Consider the following 19,030-nt stretch of genomic DNA (forward strand, 5'->3'; position numbering starts at 1 on the left):
GAGGGTGACTACATTCCTTCTCCATGGCCCCACTGGATGTTGGAATGTAGCCCCCCTTTCCTGCTCCCTACTGTAATGGACGATGGGATTTGTAGTGCACATAGACCAGTGCACATGACCAGAACTGCTCATTTTAAAGTAGAACTATAGGCAAAACTTCCTTGGGGACCCCCCCCGGTCACCAGAACTAGTGTCCCCATTGGAAGATTTCCTCTCTATTAATTTTCTGGGGACAACCCAAAATGTAGAAATTTCTTTCACATTCAATGATAAACAAGACAAATAGAGAGGATGAATCTTCCTAATGGGGGCACAGGCAAAAAAAAAAACCTCTCAACCCCATCCTTTAGTTATACTTTAACCACTTCAATACCGTGCACTTTCACCCCCTTCACCCCCTTCCTGCCCAGGCCAATTTTCAGCTTTCAGCTCTCTCACACTTTGAATGACAATTGCACGGTAATGCTACACTGTACCTATATGACGTTTTTTTATAATTTTTTTTACACAAATAGAGCTTTCTTTTGGTGGTATTTAACCACTTGCCGACCGCCGCAAGTAGATTTACTGCGGCGGTCAGCCCCTGCCAGGCAGAGTGACGTTAATTAACGTCACTAGCCTGGGAGGGTCTGGGGAGCGGGCGCGCTCCCGCTCCCGCGCGGTCACGGGCCCCCCCGTGCGTGTGACCGGCGGACCCGATGTCCGCCGGTCACTCGGCGATCGTCGGGGGAGAGGGAGAAAGTCAGGCGGCTTGTGTAAACAAGCCACCTGTCATTCTCCTCTGTGTAAAAACACTGATCACACGGATCTACTATGTAGATCCGTTGATCAGTGTCCTTACAGCTGAAGCCACAGCCAATCACAGTAGAAAGCACGCCCCTAGGGACACACACAGCCCCTCCCTCCCAAATAAAGTTAACCCCTTCACTGCCAGTGTATTTTTACAGTAACAGTGCATATATATATATATATATAGCACTGATTACTGTATTAATGTCACTGGTACCCCCAAAAGTGTCAAAAATGTCAGTCAAGGGTCCGATCTGTCCGCCCCAATGTCGCAGTACCGCAAAAAAATCGCAGATCGCCGCCATTACGCGTAAAAAAAAAAAAAAACAACAAAAATGACAAAAATCTTTCCCTTTGTTAGTAAACGCGATAACTTTTGCGCAAACCAATCAAAATACGCTTTTTGCGATTTTTTTTTTTTTTTACCAAACATATGTAGCATAAAACAAATTGGCCGAAAATGTTAAAAAATTTTGATTTTTACATTTTTTATTGGGGGAATTTCATATAAAAAAATGTGAAAAATATTGTTATTTTTGCTCTTTTTTGTTTATAGCGCGTGATCAAAAAATCGCACAGGTGATCAAATACCACCAAAAGAAAGCTCTGTTTGTGGGAAAAAAAGGACGTCAAATTCGTTAAGGTACAGCGTCGCACGACCGCGCAATTGTCCGTTAAAGTCACGCAGTGCCGAATCGCAAAATACCCCCTGGTCTTTTAGCAGGAAAATCCTCCGGGGCTTAAGTGGTTAATCACCGCTTGATTTTTTTATTTCTTACTACAAAAAAAAAAAAGAAAAAAAGACAGAAAATTAAAAAAAAAAAAAAGTTTTTCTTATTTTCTGTCAGTAAATTTTAAAAATAACAAATTTTTCTCCTTCACTGATGGGCACTGATCAGGTGGCACTTATGGGCACTAATGAGGTGGCACTGATGAGGAGGTACAGTACTAATATGCCGCACTGGGGCTGAACTCCGCCCCCCCCCCCATCCGTTAACCCAAGAAGGAGCTTGCAGTCACTATATCTGCTCTCCCACAGTACACAGAACATGGGAATATGATTATTTTAGTAAATATAAACTGCTAAATACCTTTTCTCATCAGCAGTATATAGCAGTCTTGTGACTTCTATCAGTGTCTGGTTAAGGCTTGAAGAGACAAGAACTCACTGCTCAAGGTGGTGTGATTGCCTGATGACTCACACAGGTGCATGCCCCGGCTCGCCTCCGTGGAAACTTGATAAAAGAAAAGGAATTGGCAGCACTCCAGGCTGAGTCAAAATCCAGATTTATTGACTGGACATCCAAATATGACAATCGTGACAAGGTAGACGCGTTTCACACACTGACTGTGTGCTTAATCATTACCACTTTATCATTACCAGGTAATGATTAAGCACACAGTCAGTGTGTGAAACGCGTCTACCTTGTCACGATTGTCATATTTGGATGTCCAGTCAATAAATCTGGATTTTGACTCAACCTGGAGTGCTGCCAATTCCTTTTCCTTTATTAAGGCTTGTAGGAGGAGTTTTCATTCTCCCCTGACCCTCTGTCTGGACAGTGCTGATTGGCCCTGTGCTGATCACATGCACTCTCCCGCAATAATAAAAAAAAAAAACTCTCTAGCAATACACACATAGGTGTGTGCAGCCTATTGCAGTAGGGTGTGCACCCCAAATGTAATAAAATATGAAGGGTGTCAGTAGAGCAGTGGATGGCATCAGTAATTTTTAGTTTTATTATTTTATTTTTACAAATTGTTTTTGGGAGCACCATTGGGGGGCTTTAGTTAAATATCAGCAGGGGAAATCTGTGCCGCACAGGGTGATTAGGGTGGGCCCTGCCTATGAATACACACCAAACTGAGCATGTGCAGCCTGACTCCTAATGTTCTGTTCTATCAGGAGATGGATTGGGGACAGTGGAAGAAGGAGAGGAACAGAGAAGACAAGATCAAACAGCCTTTTTACACAGTGCTGAGGATTAACCCCTTAGGTTCCACAGTGAGTATAAAAAGCATGCTTTACTGCATATACAGACTGATTTTACTGTTGTTGGTTTAGTAACCCTTTAACCACTTCAGCCCCGGTTTTACCCCCTTAATGACCAGGCCATTTTTTGCGATTCGGCACTGCGTTACTTTAACTGACAATTGTGCGGCCGTGCGACGCTGTACATAAATAAAATTGATGTCCTTTTTTCCCACAAACAGAGCTTTCTTTTGGTGTTATTTGATCACCTCTGCGATTTTTATCTTTTGCGCTATAAACAAAAAAAGAGCGACAATTCTGAAAAAAATAACAATATTTTTCACATTCTGCTATATAACATTCCCCATAAAAGAAAATGTAAAAATCTAATTTTTTTCATCATTTTAGGCCAATTTGTTTTCTGCTACATATTTTTGGTAGAAAAAAATCGCAATAAGCGTATTTTGATTGGTTTGCGCAAACGTTATCGCGTCTACTAACTAGGGGAAAGATTTATGTCCTTTTTATTTTATTTTTTTTTACTGATAATGGTGGCGATCTGCGATTTTTAGCAGGACTGCGACATTGTGGTGGACAGATCGGACCCCTAACTGACATTTTTGACACTTTGACATTACTACAGTAATCAGTGCTAAAAATATGCACTGTTACTGTAATAATGACACTGGCAGGGAAGGGATTAACTCAGGAGCGGTCAAAGGGTTAAGTGTATGCCTAGGGGGTATTTTCTACCTGTGAGGGGGGTGGGTTTGTGGAATCAGCACAGAGACCTGTGATCCAAAATAGGAGGATCACAGGCGCTCTGTATTGATTCCTGAGAGATCAACGGTCTGCTGTGTTCACAACAGCAGACCGCCATTCTGTCTCCACGGGAAGCGATCGTGGGTGCCCAGGCAGCAATCATGGCCACCGGCTCCATGAGTCAGCACTGGGCACAGGACTGCATAATACACAGAGCCCCGGGCACAGGACTACATAATACACAGAGTGCTGGTCATAGGACTGCATAATACACAGAGCGCTGGGCACAGGACTGCATAATACACAGAGCGCTGGGCACAGGACTGCATAATACACAGGGCTCTGGGCACAGGAATGCATAATACACAGAGCGCTGGGCACAGGACTGCATAATACACAGAGCGCTGGGCACAGGACTGCATAATACACAGGGCTCTGGGCACAGGAATGCATAATACACAGGGCTCTGGGCACAGGACTGCATAATACACAGAGCGCTGGGCACAGGACTGCATAATACACAGAGCGCTGGGCACAGGACTGCATAATACACAGAGCGCTGGGCACAGGACTGCATAATACACAGGGCTCTGGGCACAGGACTGCATAATACACAGGGCTCTGGGCACAGGACTGCATAATACACAGAGCGCTGGGCACAGGACTGCATAATACACAGGGCTCTGGGCACAGGACTGCACAATACACAGATCGCTGGGCACAGGACTACATAATACACAGATCGCTGGGCACAGGACTACATAATACACAGGGCTCTGGGCACAGGACTGCATAATAGACAGAGCGCTGGGCACAGGACTACATAATACACAGAGCGCTGGGCACAGGACTGCATAATACACAGAGCGCTGGGCACAGGACTGCATAATACACAGAGCGCTGGGCACAGGACTGCATAATACACAGAGCGCTGGGCACAGGACTACATAATACACAGAGCGCTGGGCACAGGACTGCATAATACACATAGCGCTGGGCACAGGACTGCATAATACACAGAGCTCTGGGCACAGGACTGAATAATACACAGAGCGCTGGGAACAGGACTACATAATACACAGAGCGCTGGGAACAGGATTGCTGTTTCTCAGCCAGCATGGGATGTCCTGTCTACATTAATCTGGCCCTTAACCCGGGGACAAAACCGGGTACAGAATTGGACCGGGGACAGTGTTCTCAATCCGGGGACGTCTGGTCACCCTAGGATAGTTGGGAGTGGGAGGGTGGTAAAACTGTGGCTCAAGCACCTGAATGTACTTCCCCCTGCTTGTGTGAATGAGCACTAAAGAAATAAACCATGTTGGGGGGGGGGGGGGGGGCAGGCTGATTGCATGTACAGAAGATCTTTGTTGTTCCATACACAACTCACAAATTTAAACCCTCATTTACTAATTTCTTGTGTCCAGCCCTTGTTTCTCTAAGTCAGTGGTGGTCAGTAGGGGGGCCTCAAGAGCAGCCCATAACATCACCAATTCACTGCATGGGCCACACATACAATTCAGTGAATTTTCAGTGTCAGAGACTGGAGACATGATACAAGAGATGGTCAGAGACTGCAGACATGATACAAGAGATGATCAGAGACTGAGGACATGATACAAGAGTAGGTCAGAGACTACAGACATGATACAAGAGATGGTCAGAGACTGCGGACATGATACAAGAGATGGTCAGAGACTGCGGACATGATACAAGAGATGGTCAGAGACTGCGGACATGATACAAGAGATGGTCAGAGACTGAGGACATGATACAAGAGATGGTCAGAGACTGCGGACATGATACAAGAGATGGTCAGAGACTGAGGACAATTTTACAAGTGATGTTCAGAGACTGCAGACATGATACAAGAGATGGTCAGAGACTGCAGACATGATACAAGAGATGGTCAGAGACTGCAGACGTGATACAAGAGATGGTCAGAGACTGCGGACATGATACAAGAGATGGTCAGAGACTGCAGACATGATATAGGAGATGGTCAGAGACTGCGGACATGATACAAGAGATGGTCAGAGACTGCGGACATGATACAAGAGATGGTCAGAGACTGTGGACATGATACAAGAGATGGTCAGAGACTGTAGACATGATATAGGAGATGGTCAGAGACTGCAGACATGATACAAGAGATGGTCAGAGACTGAGGACATGATACAGGAGATGGTCAGAGACTGAGGACATGATACAGGAGATGGTCAGAGACTGAGGACATGATACAGGAGATGGTCAGAGACTGAGGACATGATACAGGAGATGGTCAGAGACTGTAGACATGATATAGGAGATGGTCAGAGACTGGGGACATGATACAGGAGATGGTCAGAGACTGGGGACATGATACAGGAGATGGTCAGAGACTGAGGACATGATACAGGAGATGGTCAGAGACTGAGGACATGATACAGGAGATGGTCAGAGACTGAGGACATGATACAGGAGATGGTCAGAGACTGAGGACATGATACAGGAGATGGTCAGACTGAGGACATGATACAGGAGATGGTCAGACTGAGGACATGATACAGGAGATGGTCAGAGACTGGGGACATGATACAGGAGATGGTCAGAGACTGGGGACATGATACAGGAGATGGTCAGAGACTGAGGACATGATACAGGAGATGGTCAGAGACTGGGGACATGATACAGGAGATGGTCAGAGACTGGGGACATGATACAGGAGATGGTCAGACTGAGGACATGATACAGGAGATGGTCAGAGACTGGGGACATGATACAGGAGATGGTCAGAGACTGCAGATATGATACAGGAGATGGTCAGAGACTGGGGACATGATACAGGAGATGGTCAGAGACTGGGGACATGATACAGGAGATGGTCAGAGACTGGGGACATGATACAGGAGATGGTCAGAGACTGGGGACATGATACAGGAGATGGTCAGAGACTGGGGACATGATACAGGAGATGGTCAGACTGAGGACATGATACAGGAGATGGTCAGAGACTGGGGACATGATACAGGAGATGGTCAGAGACTGGGGACATGATACAGGAGATGGTCAGAGACTGGGGACATGATACAGGAGATGGTCAGAGACTGGGGACATGATACAGGAGATGGTCAGAGACTGGGGACATGATACAGGAGATGGTCAGACTGAGGACATGATACAGGAGATGGTCAGAGACTGGGGACATGATACAGGAGATGGTCAGAGACTGGGGACATGATACAGGAGATGGTCAGAGACTGGGGACATGATACAGGAGATGGTCAGAGACTGAGGACATGATACAGGAGATGGTCAGAGACTGGGGACATGATACAGGAGATGGTCAGAGACTGAGGACATGATACAGGAGATGCTCAGAGACTGGGGACATGATACAGGAGATGGTCAGAGACTGCGGACATAGTACAGGAGATGGTCAGAGACTGCAGATATGATACAGGAGATGATCAGAGACTGAGGACATGTTGGTGATATACTGGACGGGTGACAACCCTTCATACACTCCATATGAGCCTAGTGCGCACTGTACAGCACTATGAGGGTCTGTGCACACAGGGGTTTGTGTTGGTGACATGTTGGCCTCATGACTTCTATAGTGACCTTGTCCCACCTCCACACTTGTGCCTGTCAGCTCATGAGCAGAGGTAGTTCTATGTATTGGTGGAGAGAGTCCTCTCCCCTCCCCCAATGTATCTCCTCAGCTCTCCCTCATGTCACTGACAGGCAGCACAACACACAGCGCACAATGCGGCCGCGGTGCACGCCGGGAGTTGTAGTGTAGAGCGCCGCCCACACCCACTGCGCGCACCTCTCCCCCGCCTACGACTCCCGTCGCCCCCCGCGCGCCCATGTCCCGGATGTCCCTGGCGCCGGAAGAGAAGACAACCTCTTTCCCGGCCATCTTTCAAGCGAGCTGCGCGCTCCGGGCCCTCGCCGTAATCTGAGGACATCCGCCAGGACAGGGGCCACAATGCCCGGGCATCTGCAAGAAGGCTTCGGCTGCGTCGTCACTAATCGTTTCGACCAGCTATTCGATGACGAATCCGACCCGTTCGAGGTGCTGAAGGCGGCCGAAAACAAGAAGAAGGAGGCGGGGGGAGCCCAGGCCAAGACCGCCGCCCAGGCCGCCAAACAGCCTAGGAAGGAGTCCCAGAAGGACCGCAGGAACCCCCTGCCCGACAAGAAGGAGGAGGCCGCGCCGCCTGTGGCCCTCAAGAAGGAAGGTGAGCGGGGGGAGGGGCCCGCCTCGTGCCAAGGGCCACGGGCTGTCGGGGGGAGGGGTGGCCAAGGGCTTCTTAACGCTACGCGGCTTCGTGCTGGGGGCCCCTAGCGCTGTCTGGGGCCCCTATGTCTGCTGCACGTGTGGCCCCCTCGTGTGTCCTGACTCCAGGCTGAGGGCCACACTTCAGCACCACGTGCACCTCCTGAGTATAGCGGCACCCCTGTGTGTGCTGTCTGTGGTGGGGCCCCCTGGAGGCCGTACTGTGCATTACAGGGCCCCCCAGTGTGTGCTGTCCATGGTGGGGGTCCCCTGGAGGCCGTGCTGTCCATGGTGGGGCCCCCCAGTGTGTGCTGTCCATGGTGGGGCCCCCCCTGGAGGCCGTGCTGTTGGGGGCCCCCCCAGGATATAGCTGCACCTCTGTGCACTGTCCATAGTGGGGCCCCTGGCACTAGAAGGGGACTTTCCCTGCTGCACGTGTCCCCTTTATCCAGCCCCCCATGTCTTGACCCCGGGCTGAGGGCCACATATCAGCAGCATGTGCACCCCCTCCCCCGATGGTGGGGGTCCCTGGAAGTGCAGGTAATCTACACTCTGGAGGACTTCCTATATAGGATATCATCTATTACTAGTGTGCCCCTCTGAGTATAGATGCACCCTTGTGTGCTCCGTCCATGGTGGGGCCCATGGAACCTCTTCTAGTACTCTACAGCTCAGGGGCCTTTCCATGTAAGAGCTCACCTAGTATGAGTGTGCCCCTCTGAATATAGTTTCACCATCCACTGTGGGGCCCCTGGAAGCTGTGCTTTCCATGGTGGGGCCCCTGGAAGCTGTGCTGATATGACTTCATATCCCCTAGTATTATGTCCCTTTTGATTATAGATGCACTTCTATGTGTTCCATCCATGGTGAGGCCCATGGAACCTCTTATACTCTACAGCTCGGGGGACTTCCCATGTAAGATCACCTAGTATGAGTGTGCCCCTCTGAATATAGTTGTACTATCCACAGTGGGGCCCCTGGAAGCTCTGCTAGTCCTCTACAGCTCAGAGGATTTCCCATGTATGAGCGTGCCCCTCTGAATATAGTTGCACTACTTTGTGCACTGCCAATGGTGGGGCCCTTGGAAGCTGTGCTTTCCACGGTGGGGCCCTTGGAAGCTGTGCTTTCCACGGTGGGGCCCTTGGAAGCTGTGCTTTCCACGGTGGGGCCCTTGGAAGCTGTGCTTTCCACGGTGGGGCCCATGGAAGCTGTGCTTTCCACGGTGGGGCCCATGGAAGCTGTGCTAGTACTCTACAGCTCAGAGGATTTCCCATGTTACAGATCGCCTAGTATGAGCGTGCCCCTAGTTGCACCATTCATGGTGGGGCCCTTGGAAGCTGTGCTTTCCACGGTGGGGCCCTTGGAAGCTGTGCTTTCCACGGTGGGGCCCATGGAAGCTGTGCTTTCCACGGTGGGGCCCATGGAAGCTGTGCTTTCCACGGTGGGGCCCATGGAAGCTGTGCTTTCCACGGTGGGGCCCTTGGAAGCTGTGCTTTCCACGGTGGGGCCCTTGGAAGCTGTGCTTTCCACGGTGGGGCCCTTGGAAGCTGTGCTTTCCACGGTGGGGCCCTTGGAAGCTGTGCTTTCCACGGTGGGGCCCTTGGAAGCTGTGCTTTCCACGGTGGGGCCCTTGGAAGCTGTGCTTTCCACGGTGGGGCCCTTGGAAGCTGTGCTTTCCACGGTGGGGCCCATGGAAGCTGTGCTTTCCACGGTGGGGCCCATGGAAGCTGTGCTAGTACTCTACAGCTCAGAGGATTTCCCATGTTACAGATCGCCTAGTATGAGCGTGCCCCTAGTTGCACCATTCACGGTGGGGCCCTTGGAAGCTGTGCTTTTCACGGTGGGGCCCTTGGAAGCTGTGCTTTTCACGGTGGGGCCCTTGGAAGCTCTGCTAGTCCTCTACAGCTCAGAGGATTTCCCATGTAAGAGATCACATAGTATGAGTGTGCCCCTCTGAATATAGTTGCACCACTTTGTGCACTGCCAATGGTGAGGCCCATGGAAGCTCTAATACCCTATGATTGGTGCATTCTCTATGGTGAGGCCCATGGAAGCTCTGCTGTCCACGGTGGGGCCCTTGGAAGCTCTAATACCCTATGATTGGAGGACTTCCTGCATATAATGCTCACCTAGTACTAGCGTGCCCCTCTGACTATAACTGCACCTCCTGTGTGCATTCTCTATGGTGGGGTCCCAGGAAGCTCTGCTCACACTCTATTGCCAGGAGGTCTTAGAGATATATTTTTATGCCTGTGTGCTCTCCATAGTGGGTCCCTTGTAAGACTTGACATTCTACGCTTAGATTGCATCCTGGATCTGAGATCACTTAGTATCAGTATGTCTCTGAATATAGCTGCACCACTGTTTGCACCTTCTGTGGTGGGGCCCCTGGACATTCTAGGAACACTCTACAGCTTGGAGGACTTCCTAGAGAAGAGATTGCCTAATGATAGAGTGCCCCTCTGAATATAGTTGCACAGCTATGTGCTCTGTCCATAGTGGGGCCTCTTTGGCTTGGAGTGCTTCCTAGATCAGTGATCACCATGTGGCCCTGTGTACGCTCTCCATGGTGAGGCCCATGGAAGTCCTGCTCATACCTTATGGCTTGGAGTTCCTCAGATATCTAGTACCAGTGTGCCCTTGTGGACGTAGGTGCCCCCCTGTGTGCTCTGTGCATGGTGAGGCCCCAGGAAGCTTTGCCAACCCCCTATGGCTTAGAGGACTTCTAGATAAACAATCTTAGTACTTGTGTGCCCCTCTGAATGTGTTCAGTGCAGAGGTCATCTAGTATCCGTGTGCCCCCCTGAATGTGTGCTGTGCTTTCTGTAGTGGCATTATGACCCTGTAGTGCACAGGCCTGGGTCTGCCCATGTAAGGTAACATAGATTGTCTCTTAGATGTGCTCATGCGTTTATGGGGAGGAGGGGGTTCATTATCAATGTACTGGGGGCTCTGTCATTTGTACTCACATGATGGGGGAGGGGTGTACTGAATATGGGGTACATTTATTATGAATGTACCCAGGGGGGTGCTGTCACTTGTAATCACGTGATGGGGGAGGGATGTACTGAATATGGGGGTACATTTATTATGAATGTACTGGGGGCGCTGTCACTTGTACTCACATTATGGGGGAGGGGTGTACTGAATGTATGCAGCACTTTAAGTGTCACCATATTGATGTCCTTGTTCCCTGTACTCATGCAATGGGTGAGGGGGTAAATGAATAGGAGTGCATCCCATGGGCTCTCTGTTGTATTCATGCTCTGGGGGAGGGGTACTCTGCACCATAGTGTCCCAATATCAGTGCTCTGGTGGGGCATCATTGACCCCCCCCCCCTCCCCCATGCTGATTAGTTGAGGGAACTCCTCCATTGCTTTGAGTTGGGTGTCCAGACTGAGTGTATGCATGTCAAGGGTTTCCTCCCACCCCCTCCCCCAAGCAGGGGGGGTGGGTAGTAATGGGATGCTGCTTTCTTCTGGTAATATGGAAGCCTGGCATGGTAGAAATGATGACTGTAAACATCCCAACGTGCTGATCCTCTGGGTTTACTATAGTGAGAGTCGCTGACCCAGAGGAAATGAGGAGACACTGAAGTCCATTCTAGATAATGCTTGCTTTTTGTGGGTCAGCAACTTGCTGATTGGCTGATCCTACAGCTTTACCAATCGGCAAATTACTATGAAGTAGATAATGGCAGTTGTGTGTGTGATGCTGGAAGTACCGGGGTGTGAGCAGAGTCCATAGCAGAGCCTTTCTTACCCGTAATTTACACCTGAATAAGGTCACACCTCTTATATCGGCTCCTTTATGCTTTTGTGCCAGAAGTTTTAGGAGTCCAATGTGAACTCGTCCTGTAGTCCAGGAAATTGCCTGAAGCTATGTACTACTTGTAGCCCTGTGGTTTTCCAGTAGCTCCACCCACTGTCAGTTCTACTTTCACTTAGAGGGGGGTGTTTTCTACAGTAGAGGCCTGCATTTCAATCTGTTGCTTCCTGTTTCATCTGTTTTGGGGGGGGGGGGCTCCCCACTGGTGGGACCCCAAGCATGCTTTTATATTAAAAAAAAAACGAAATGCATGCAAGTTTGAAAAACCTTTTTGGTGCTTTTTTTCCTGTGTAAAACTAAACAATGCGTGCTAAAGTAATAAAGTGCATAGGAAACAGGCCAGGGTTCATGAAAAATGTTTTATAAACAAAATAACACAGATAATGATAAATGTCAAACAATTATCATTCAACTCTTGGACATAGATCTCAGGGATCAGAACATAGGGGGTATGTGAGATGATCACAGCCACACACACCTACACAGGTTTAACTGGATGGACTATTGTCTTTATTCAACCTCACCTACTATGTAACTATGTAATTAAAAACTCAAAGTAGAGGAATTGTTCCATTTAATGTCTAATAGTTTGGTTGTAGACTGACTGGGTAATGGGAGACCCCCCCCCCCCTTGTGTGTGCATTGGGGCGCCCCCACATGTATCCAAGCCCCCATGTGTCCTCTGGTACTCCCTATACAGGCAATCAGTTGTTTTTAGCCCCAGTAACTAGGTGCTGGTAGTTCGTGGCACTTCTGTGGTCGGCATGGAATGGGGGAAGTATCTTCCAGAATTGAGGATTAGTGTAGGAGTTGAGATGGGTTCTAGTCAGGTTAGAAGGATAATAAAATGAATCCTGTGCACCCCTCTGTCATCTATTGCAGTGGTCCTCAACCCTGGCCTACAGGGCCCACTAACAGGCCAGATTTTCAAGATAACTGAAATACATCCCAGGTGATATCATTTGCTGCTCAGTGATTGCAGTACTCTAGTCTGCATCTCCCCAAGGTAATACCTAAAATCTGGCCTGTTAGTGGGCCCTGTAGGCCAGGGTTGAGGACCACTGCTCTATTGCATACATTGTAAAAAGTGTCCTCCTGGGCACCATTGGTTAAATTTGGCAGCAAATTTCAATTTAGTTTGTTATAGGCTTTAACTAAAATGCTATTTTAGTTTTAGTCGTATTTTAGTCAACTGAATTATTTTTCATATTTTAGTCTACTAAAATCTTACACATTTTAGTCCACTACAAATCGAATGGGTGTAGGTAAATTGTAATGCATTATTTAAACATTTCTCTAGAATTTCCAAACTAATATATATATATATATATATATATATATATACATACTCCTGGAGTAATAATCGAATGTTTGTTTGAGCATGCACTACAGACACAGTTTAATAGCCATTGTGATAAATTACTTTATAAATAAAACCAAGTTTCATAAACAAAAATATTGCTTTTTTGACAAACAGAAGTGAGACTTTAAAATACAACAAACCCCAAAAACTGTAAACTGTTGGCTGTAATGTCACTGCAAATAATTCCCCAAATATATTACCAACACTAATTATTAAATATAAGAAAAGTATTTATTTTTTTTCCCTCTTTCAGCAGCTCAGTAGATGGATGCCCCCTAGTTCTTGTATGATTTAGAAATGGCCAGCAGAGTAGTGTTTAATTTTTATGTCAATTTTCTATTCCGTTTTAGTCATAATCTTTTGACTAATGCCGTTTTTAATTGTATTTTAGTCTTATGACTAAAATGCTGTTTTAGTTGTATTTTAGTCGTCTAAATTGTTTGTATTTTAGTAGACTAAGTGCCGGTTCACACTTCTGCGGTTTGCGAGATCGCATGTAATTCGGAGCGCGCTGCTCCTTCATTACATGCGATCTCATGTGCGGATGCGAGTTCAGCCATACACTTTGTATGGCTGAATTCGCAGCGCATCCGCAGCAAACTCGCACAGGAGGCATTTTTTGAGCCGCCTAATAATTGGATCGCACAGTGGTTCACACTAGTGCGATCCGATCCTGTGCGAACTTGCAGATCGCACTGCGATATGCAATCGCAACTGGGGGTGTTAACTTTTAATTGACACCCCCTGCCTATCGCATATGGCAGTGTGAACTGCCAGATGTGCGGATGCGGGAACACGCTGCATATTCAGCGTTCCTGCATCGCACAAATGTGAACCGGAACTAAAATAGTGTTTAGTCAACAAAAATAGTTTAGTGCATGAAATTACCACTGCTGGGCATGAACCTGTACAATGCATAACACAGGATACAAAGTATTCTTCCAGAGTAACAGATCTCCAGTAACACTTGTGTGAGGTGGATACTGGTTGGTGTGATATCTTTGGAAGAATACTTTGTATCCTGTGTTATGCAGAGTGCAGGTTGATGTACAGAAGGATACAATGTTGTGTATTAGATCAGGTGACACTTCAGTCAGATGGGAGGATATGGTTGGTGAGCCTCTATTATATTCTAGGAAGGAAAATACTTGAGTTGTGTACCTTACCAGGGATGGGCACTAAATCCTGTACCGGAGGGGGAGAATTGTGGATGCGCTGTACCTGCAAGTGGATGAATTCTATGGGGTGTGTGTGGTATAAGCCAGGAGACGGAGTTCCCAATTCCATTGTTCTTAAAGAAATTTGGCTTAAAAAAAAAATCCTACTTGCCTTGATGGCTGCAACCGATCCTATCTACAGCTGTCCCCCCCCCCCCCCCCCTCTAAGGCTGAGAACTGAGCGATCAGACTGCTGATCACTCGGCTCTTGGGTCTTCAGTTAGAGCGATGACTGTCAGTCTCTGGCTCTCTGCCCCCCCCCCCCCTTTCAGCACTCAATGGAGCATCAGGCTGTGGAGGGGAGGGAGCAACTTGCTGAACCAGCTACCGCTCCGGGCATCTTGGTGGATCCTGACTGTAAAGTCGGGATCTTCCCCGAGCCTGGACCAGCTGAGGGGATTTAAGCCTGCTGTTGGCTGAAAACAGGTCACAGCAGTGCAGAATGAAGTACTCCAATAATCCACAGGAGGAGTACAGCCAAAATAGCTTTGGCCATACTTTTAATAGAAATGTTCAGTACCTGCAGAGGGCTGGGATCTCTGTTATATTTCCCCTGGGGGGGGGGGGGGCTGTAGAGCCAGATCTGGAACAATGTATGGCTTTTAGGCTGACCATACACTATATAATCTCCTTTTAGCCCCCGTTCACACTAGTGCAATTTGTCATGCGATTTGACAGTTCAAAATGGCATAGGTGGCACTCAATTGCCGGCAATGGAATCGTTCATATCGTTACCACTGAAATGTTCCTGCACTTCTTTTTTTGTGATCTCCTTGCATCCTGTAGTGACTTCTGGTAAATTAAGTTGCAAGCCACAATGAAATCAGAAGTCCAAATCGCACTGATCTGGGGCTTTGGAAGCACGCTGAAGTAGTGTGATTTCAAAGTTGTGCTGGCGTAAACCAGGTCTTGCATCTGTTAAACAAGTATGTAGTGCAAGGGCCTACTAGATCGGATACAAACTGATTGTGTAGATTGGGTCGGTCCTCCTATTACATAGTTTAGGTGCATCTAAAGTTGGTTGTATAGTCAGATTGTAATGTGTATGGTGAGCCTTATATTGTTGCTAAAGTCACAAAAACGTTTTTTTACCTTAAGGCTTCCTTCACACCATGGCGTTCCGGGTGGTGAGCAGAAAGGCCGCAATCCCAAATTGCCGGTGGACATGCTTGCAGTCCCCATTACTTTCAATGGCATTTGCGGCATGGTTTTGCTGGGATTGTCGCCCAAAAACATATATTGGGCGACAGACGTCCAGTGATTCTGTCTGTGGGATTTACGATTCGTTGTGCGACAACGGCTGCAAAATTGCGCGATGATTGGGGCACCATTGACCGTAACGAGGATCGCAAGCGAATCGTGTGTTTTGTGGCGATTCGCAATCACAGGCAGAGTTCCACCCGCGATGTGAAACGCCATGGTAGTGTAAGGGCCAGTGGATACAGATTGGGTGATTGTATGGTCAGATTGTGCTGTGTATGGCCACCTTACAGATTGTACAATCGTATTATAACGGGTCTGTGGTTATCAGCTGATTTTGGGGGGGCGCAATTGGGTGCCCAGGCATTATGTTTGGGAAGTGTCAGTCACACCACCGATGTGGTGACCCCTCTCAGTGATGGGAAATGTAGAATTTCTAAGTTGTCACAGAAGATGAATTAGGGGGAGATCTTACAAGTAGGGTTTCCTTCACTTGGGGACATCCCATTCTTCCTGTTGTATCTACAGGACCGGAAGTGAAGGGGAATCACCCCTATGAGACAAAGAAGCAAAACGGCTGTGTGTTGTCACCATTCCCTACTAGATCCAAACCTGAAATGCAGGATCAGCTTTAGATTCATTGTAGAGGGGGGGGTTTAGTGCGCAGCTGCGGGGGGAGCGTTTCATATTTCCGGTGTCGTACCGATGGCGGTCGGTGCATTGCGGAGGCCGCGGTTCCCCAGCACGTGTTCCCGCACCACGCCTGTATCGTGCGGCACTTCCGGGGATGGGGGGTTGGAGCGGTGGCTCGGCACGTGGTGCTGTCACTGGGGAGGGCGGAGCGAGGGTTGTGGCGGGAGAAGGTGCGCTCACCGCGTGGTGTAGTAGAGGCGGGGCCCGGCTTGTCATGGCATCGCGGGAGGGGATCGTTCAGTGCGCGGCGGGAGGAGGGGCTTGTTTATCTCGGCCACGTGACTCGTGAGCGTCGCGGCCTGTCCACACATGTCTGATCTACGGAGCATGGAGAAGTGTGCAGGCGGTGCTGGGACTTGTAGTTCCACAGGAATAGATGTACATCGATATAGATACATAGTGCTTTCCTTAATACTATTGTGTGTGTGTATATATATATATAATGACCTATTGCTTTCTTTTACATTTATATATGTTATTTCTGGGCTGAAGAGCTGACAGTTTGGTCTAAAAGTGACACCAAAGTCTGGTTTAAAGACTCCATGTGTATTTATTCCTGTACAGTACTTTCTAGGCTCTCAGTGATCCTGTTTTTTGGTGCTGTGATCGGATTCTGATGGTTCCTTCGCCCCTGGAATTTGCTAAACGTGCATTTTTGTTTTCTGACACAGCCCCCCCCCCACCTATCAGCCTCCCCCCTACCTGCCAGATACATACATATTCACCAACACACCAAGGATCTATCACAGGTGTACATACATATTCACCAACACACCAAGGATCTGTCACAGGTGTACATACATATTCACCAACACACCAAGGATCTGTCACAGGTGTACATACATATTCACCAACACACCAAGGATCTATCACAGGTGTACATACATATTCACCAACACACCAAGGATCTATCACAGGTGTACATACATATTCACCAACACACCAAGGATCTGTCACAGGTGTACATACATATTCACCAACACACCAAGGATCTATCACAGGTGTACATACATATTCACCAACACACCAAGGATCTGTCACAGGTGTACATACATATTCACCAACACACCTAGGATCTGTCACAGGTGTACATACATATTCACCAGCACACCAAGGATCTGTCACAGGTGTACATACATATTCACCAGCACACCAAGGATCTATCACAGGTGTACATACATATTCACCAGCACACCAAGGATCTATCACAGGTGTACATACATATTCACCAGCACACCAAGGATCTATCACAGGTGTACATACATATTCACCAACACACCAAGGATCTATCACAGGTGTACATACATATTCACCAGCACACCAAGGATCTATCACAGGTGTACATACATATTCACCAGCACAGCAAGGATCTGTCACAGGTGTACATACATATTCACCAACACACCAAGGATCTGTCACAGGTGTACATACATATTCACCAGCACACCAAGGATCTATCACAGGTGTACATACATATTCACCAACACACCAAGGATCTATCACAGGTGTACATACATATTCACCAGCACACCAAGGATCTATCACAGGTGTACATACATATTCACCAACACACCAAGGATCTATCACAGGTGTACATACATATTCACCAGCACAGCAAGGATCTGTCACAGGTGTACATACATATTCACCAACACACCAAGGATCTATCACAGGTGTACATACATATTCACCAGCACAGCAAGGATCTGTCACAGGTGTACATACATATTCACCAACACACCAAGGATCTATCACAGGTGTACATACATATTCACCAGCACACCAAGGATCTATCACAGGTGTACATACATATTCACCAACACACCAAGGATCTATCACAGGTGTTGAGAATAGCCTCGTTTTTCAGGAGCGTTTTTACAGCTGGAAATCTCTTATAACCCACTAGTAGTTCTGAGTTGTTTTCCAGCCAGAAAACGCCCCCGCCCAAAAACTGCTAGCAGCCTGTGTGTGCATGGACACACAGGATAACATGCTGGGGAGTTTGCTGGCTGCAGAAAAAAACATCTGATGCCACAAACAACCGCTGTAAAAACGTCCCATGTGCATGAGGCTTAACACTTCATGTTTTGATGATGTGAACAGCACTGTGTGCTGTCCATTGTATTATTTGCATAGGTGTTTGAGGGGGAAATTAACCCCCCCCCCCCCAAACACCTGCTTTTAATGCTAGTATGAACTAGGCCTGAGGCTGGGTTTACACTTATGCAAATTGATGTGGATTTCCCCAAATCCAATTCGCATGACAAGAGACTGACCGGTTCTCAATGGAGCCAGTTCACACACCTCCGGGGTGGCCGCAATCCACATTTGGAAAGGGTCCTGTGCATCTTTGGCTCTGAATCAGGAGCAAATTCAGGCTGGAAATTCGGATCTGATTCGCACCCGAATCTATAAACAGGGACGCACCGGGCCCCTGCTGTGAGCCGCGGTCGCAACAAATGTGAATCTGGCCCTAATGTCACTTTAAAACCCATCATTCCTGCCAGCCATGGCTTAGTTTGTGGAGTGGCTGATGTTTTATATAGTGCTGGCATGGACCATGAAAATGAGATCCTCATGTGTTGTAGTGAAACATTGAGGGCTAATTTACTCCATTATGTCACCACCAGTATTGCCGGGCACAGTCTCAATACAAAGACAAGGTCAATTGCCTTGGTTCATAGCACTGCATGGCTAGAGGTGTGCAATGAAAAAAGTACTGCGTATGCGCAAACTACTGCAACACTGCTGTATTCAATAGAACCCAATAAAATGTCGCTTGTGACCCTTCAATAAAGTTTCAAGATGAAGAAAAAAAAACCCTGCAATGCTCATGGATCATCACTTGTGGGGTCCTCCTAGCGCACACCAGTGGCCCTTCAATTAACGAGGCTGCTGGTGTGACCGGATCATACTATAAACTATTACCTTTTTTTTTTTT

The 19,030-nt window shown here is 47.8% G+C and overlaps 1 protein-coding gene across 2 annotated transcripts in view; it reads left to right on the plus strand.

The window, feature by feature from the left end:
• Positions 1 to 7,396: 7,396 nt before the first annotated feature.
• SERBP1 (SERPINE1 mRNA binding protein 1) overlaps positions 7,397 to 19,030 on the plus strand; it is a 50,326-nt gene continuing 38,692 nt past the window's right edge. For both annotated transcript variants that reach the window (XM_082265146.1, XM_082265147.1), the window contains exon 1: positions 7,397 to 7,749. In XM_082265146.1, coding sequence (XP_082121272.1) covers positions 7,497 to 7,749 — 253 coding nt within the window. In that variant the 5' untranslated portion in view covers positions 7,397 to 7,496. The remainder of the gene's footprint in view (positions 7,750 to 19,030) is intronic.

Source organism: Pelophylax lessonae (assembly GCF_965119305.1).
Source record: "Pelophylax lessonae genome assembly, chromosome: 8".
Lineage (NCBI taxonomy): Eukaryota > Metazoa > Chordata > Amphibia > Anura > Ranidae > Pelophylax > Pelophylax lessonae.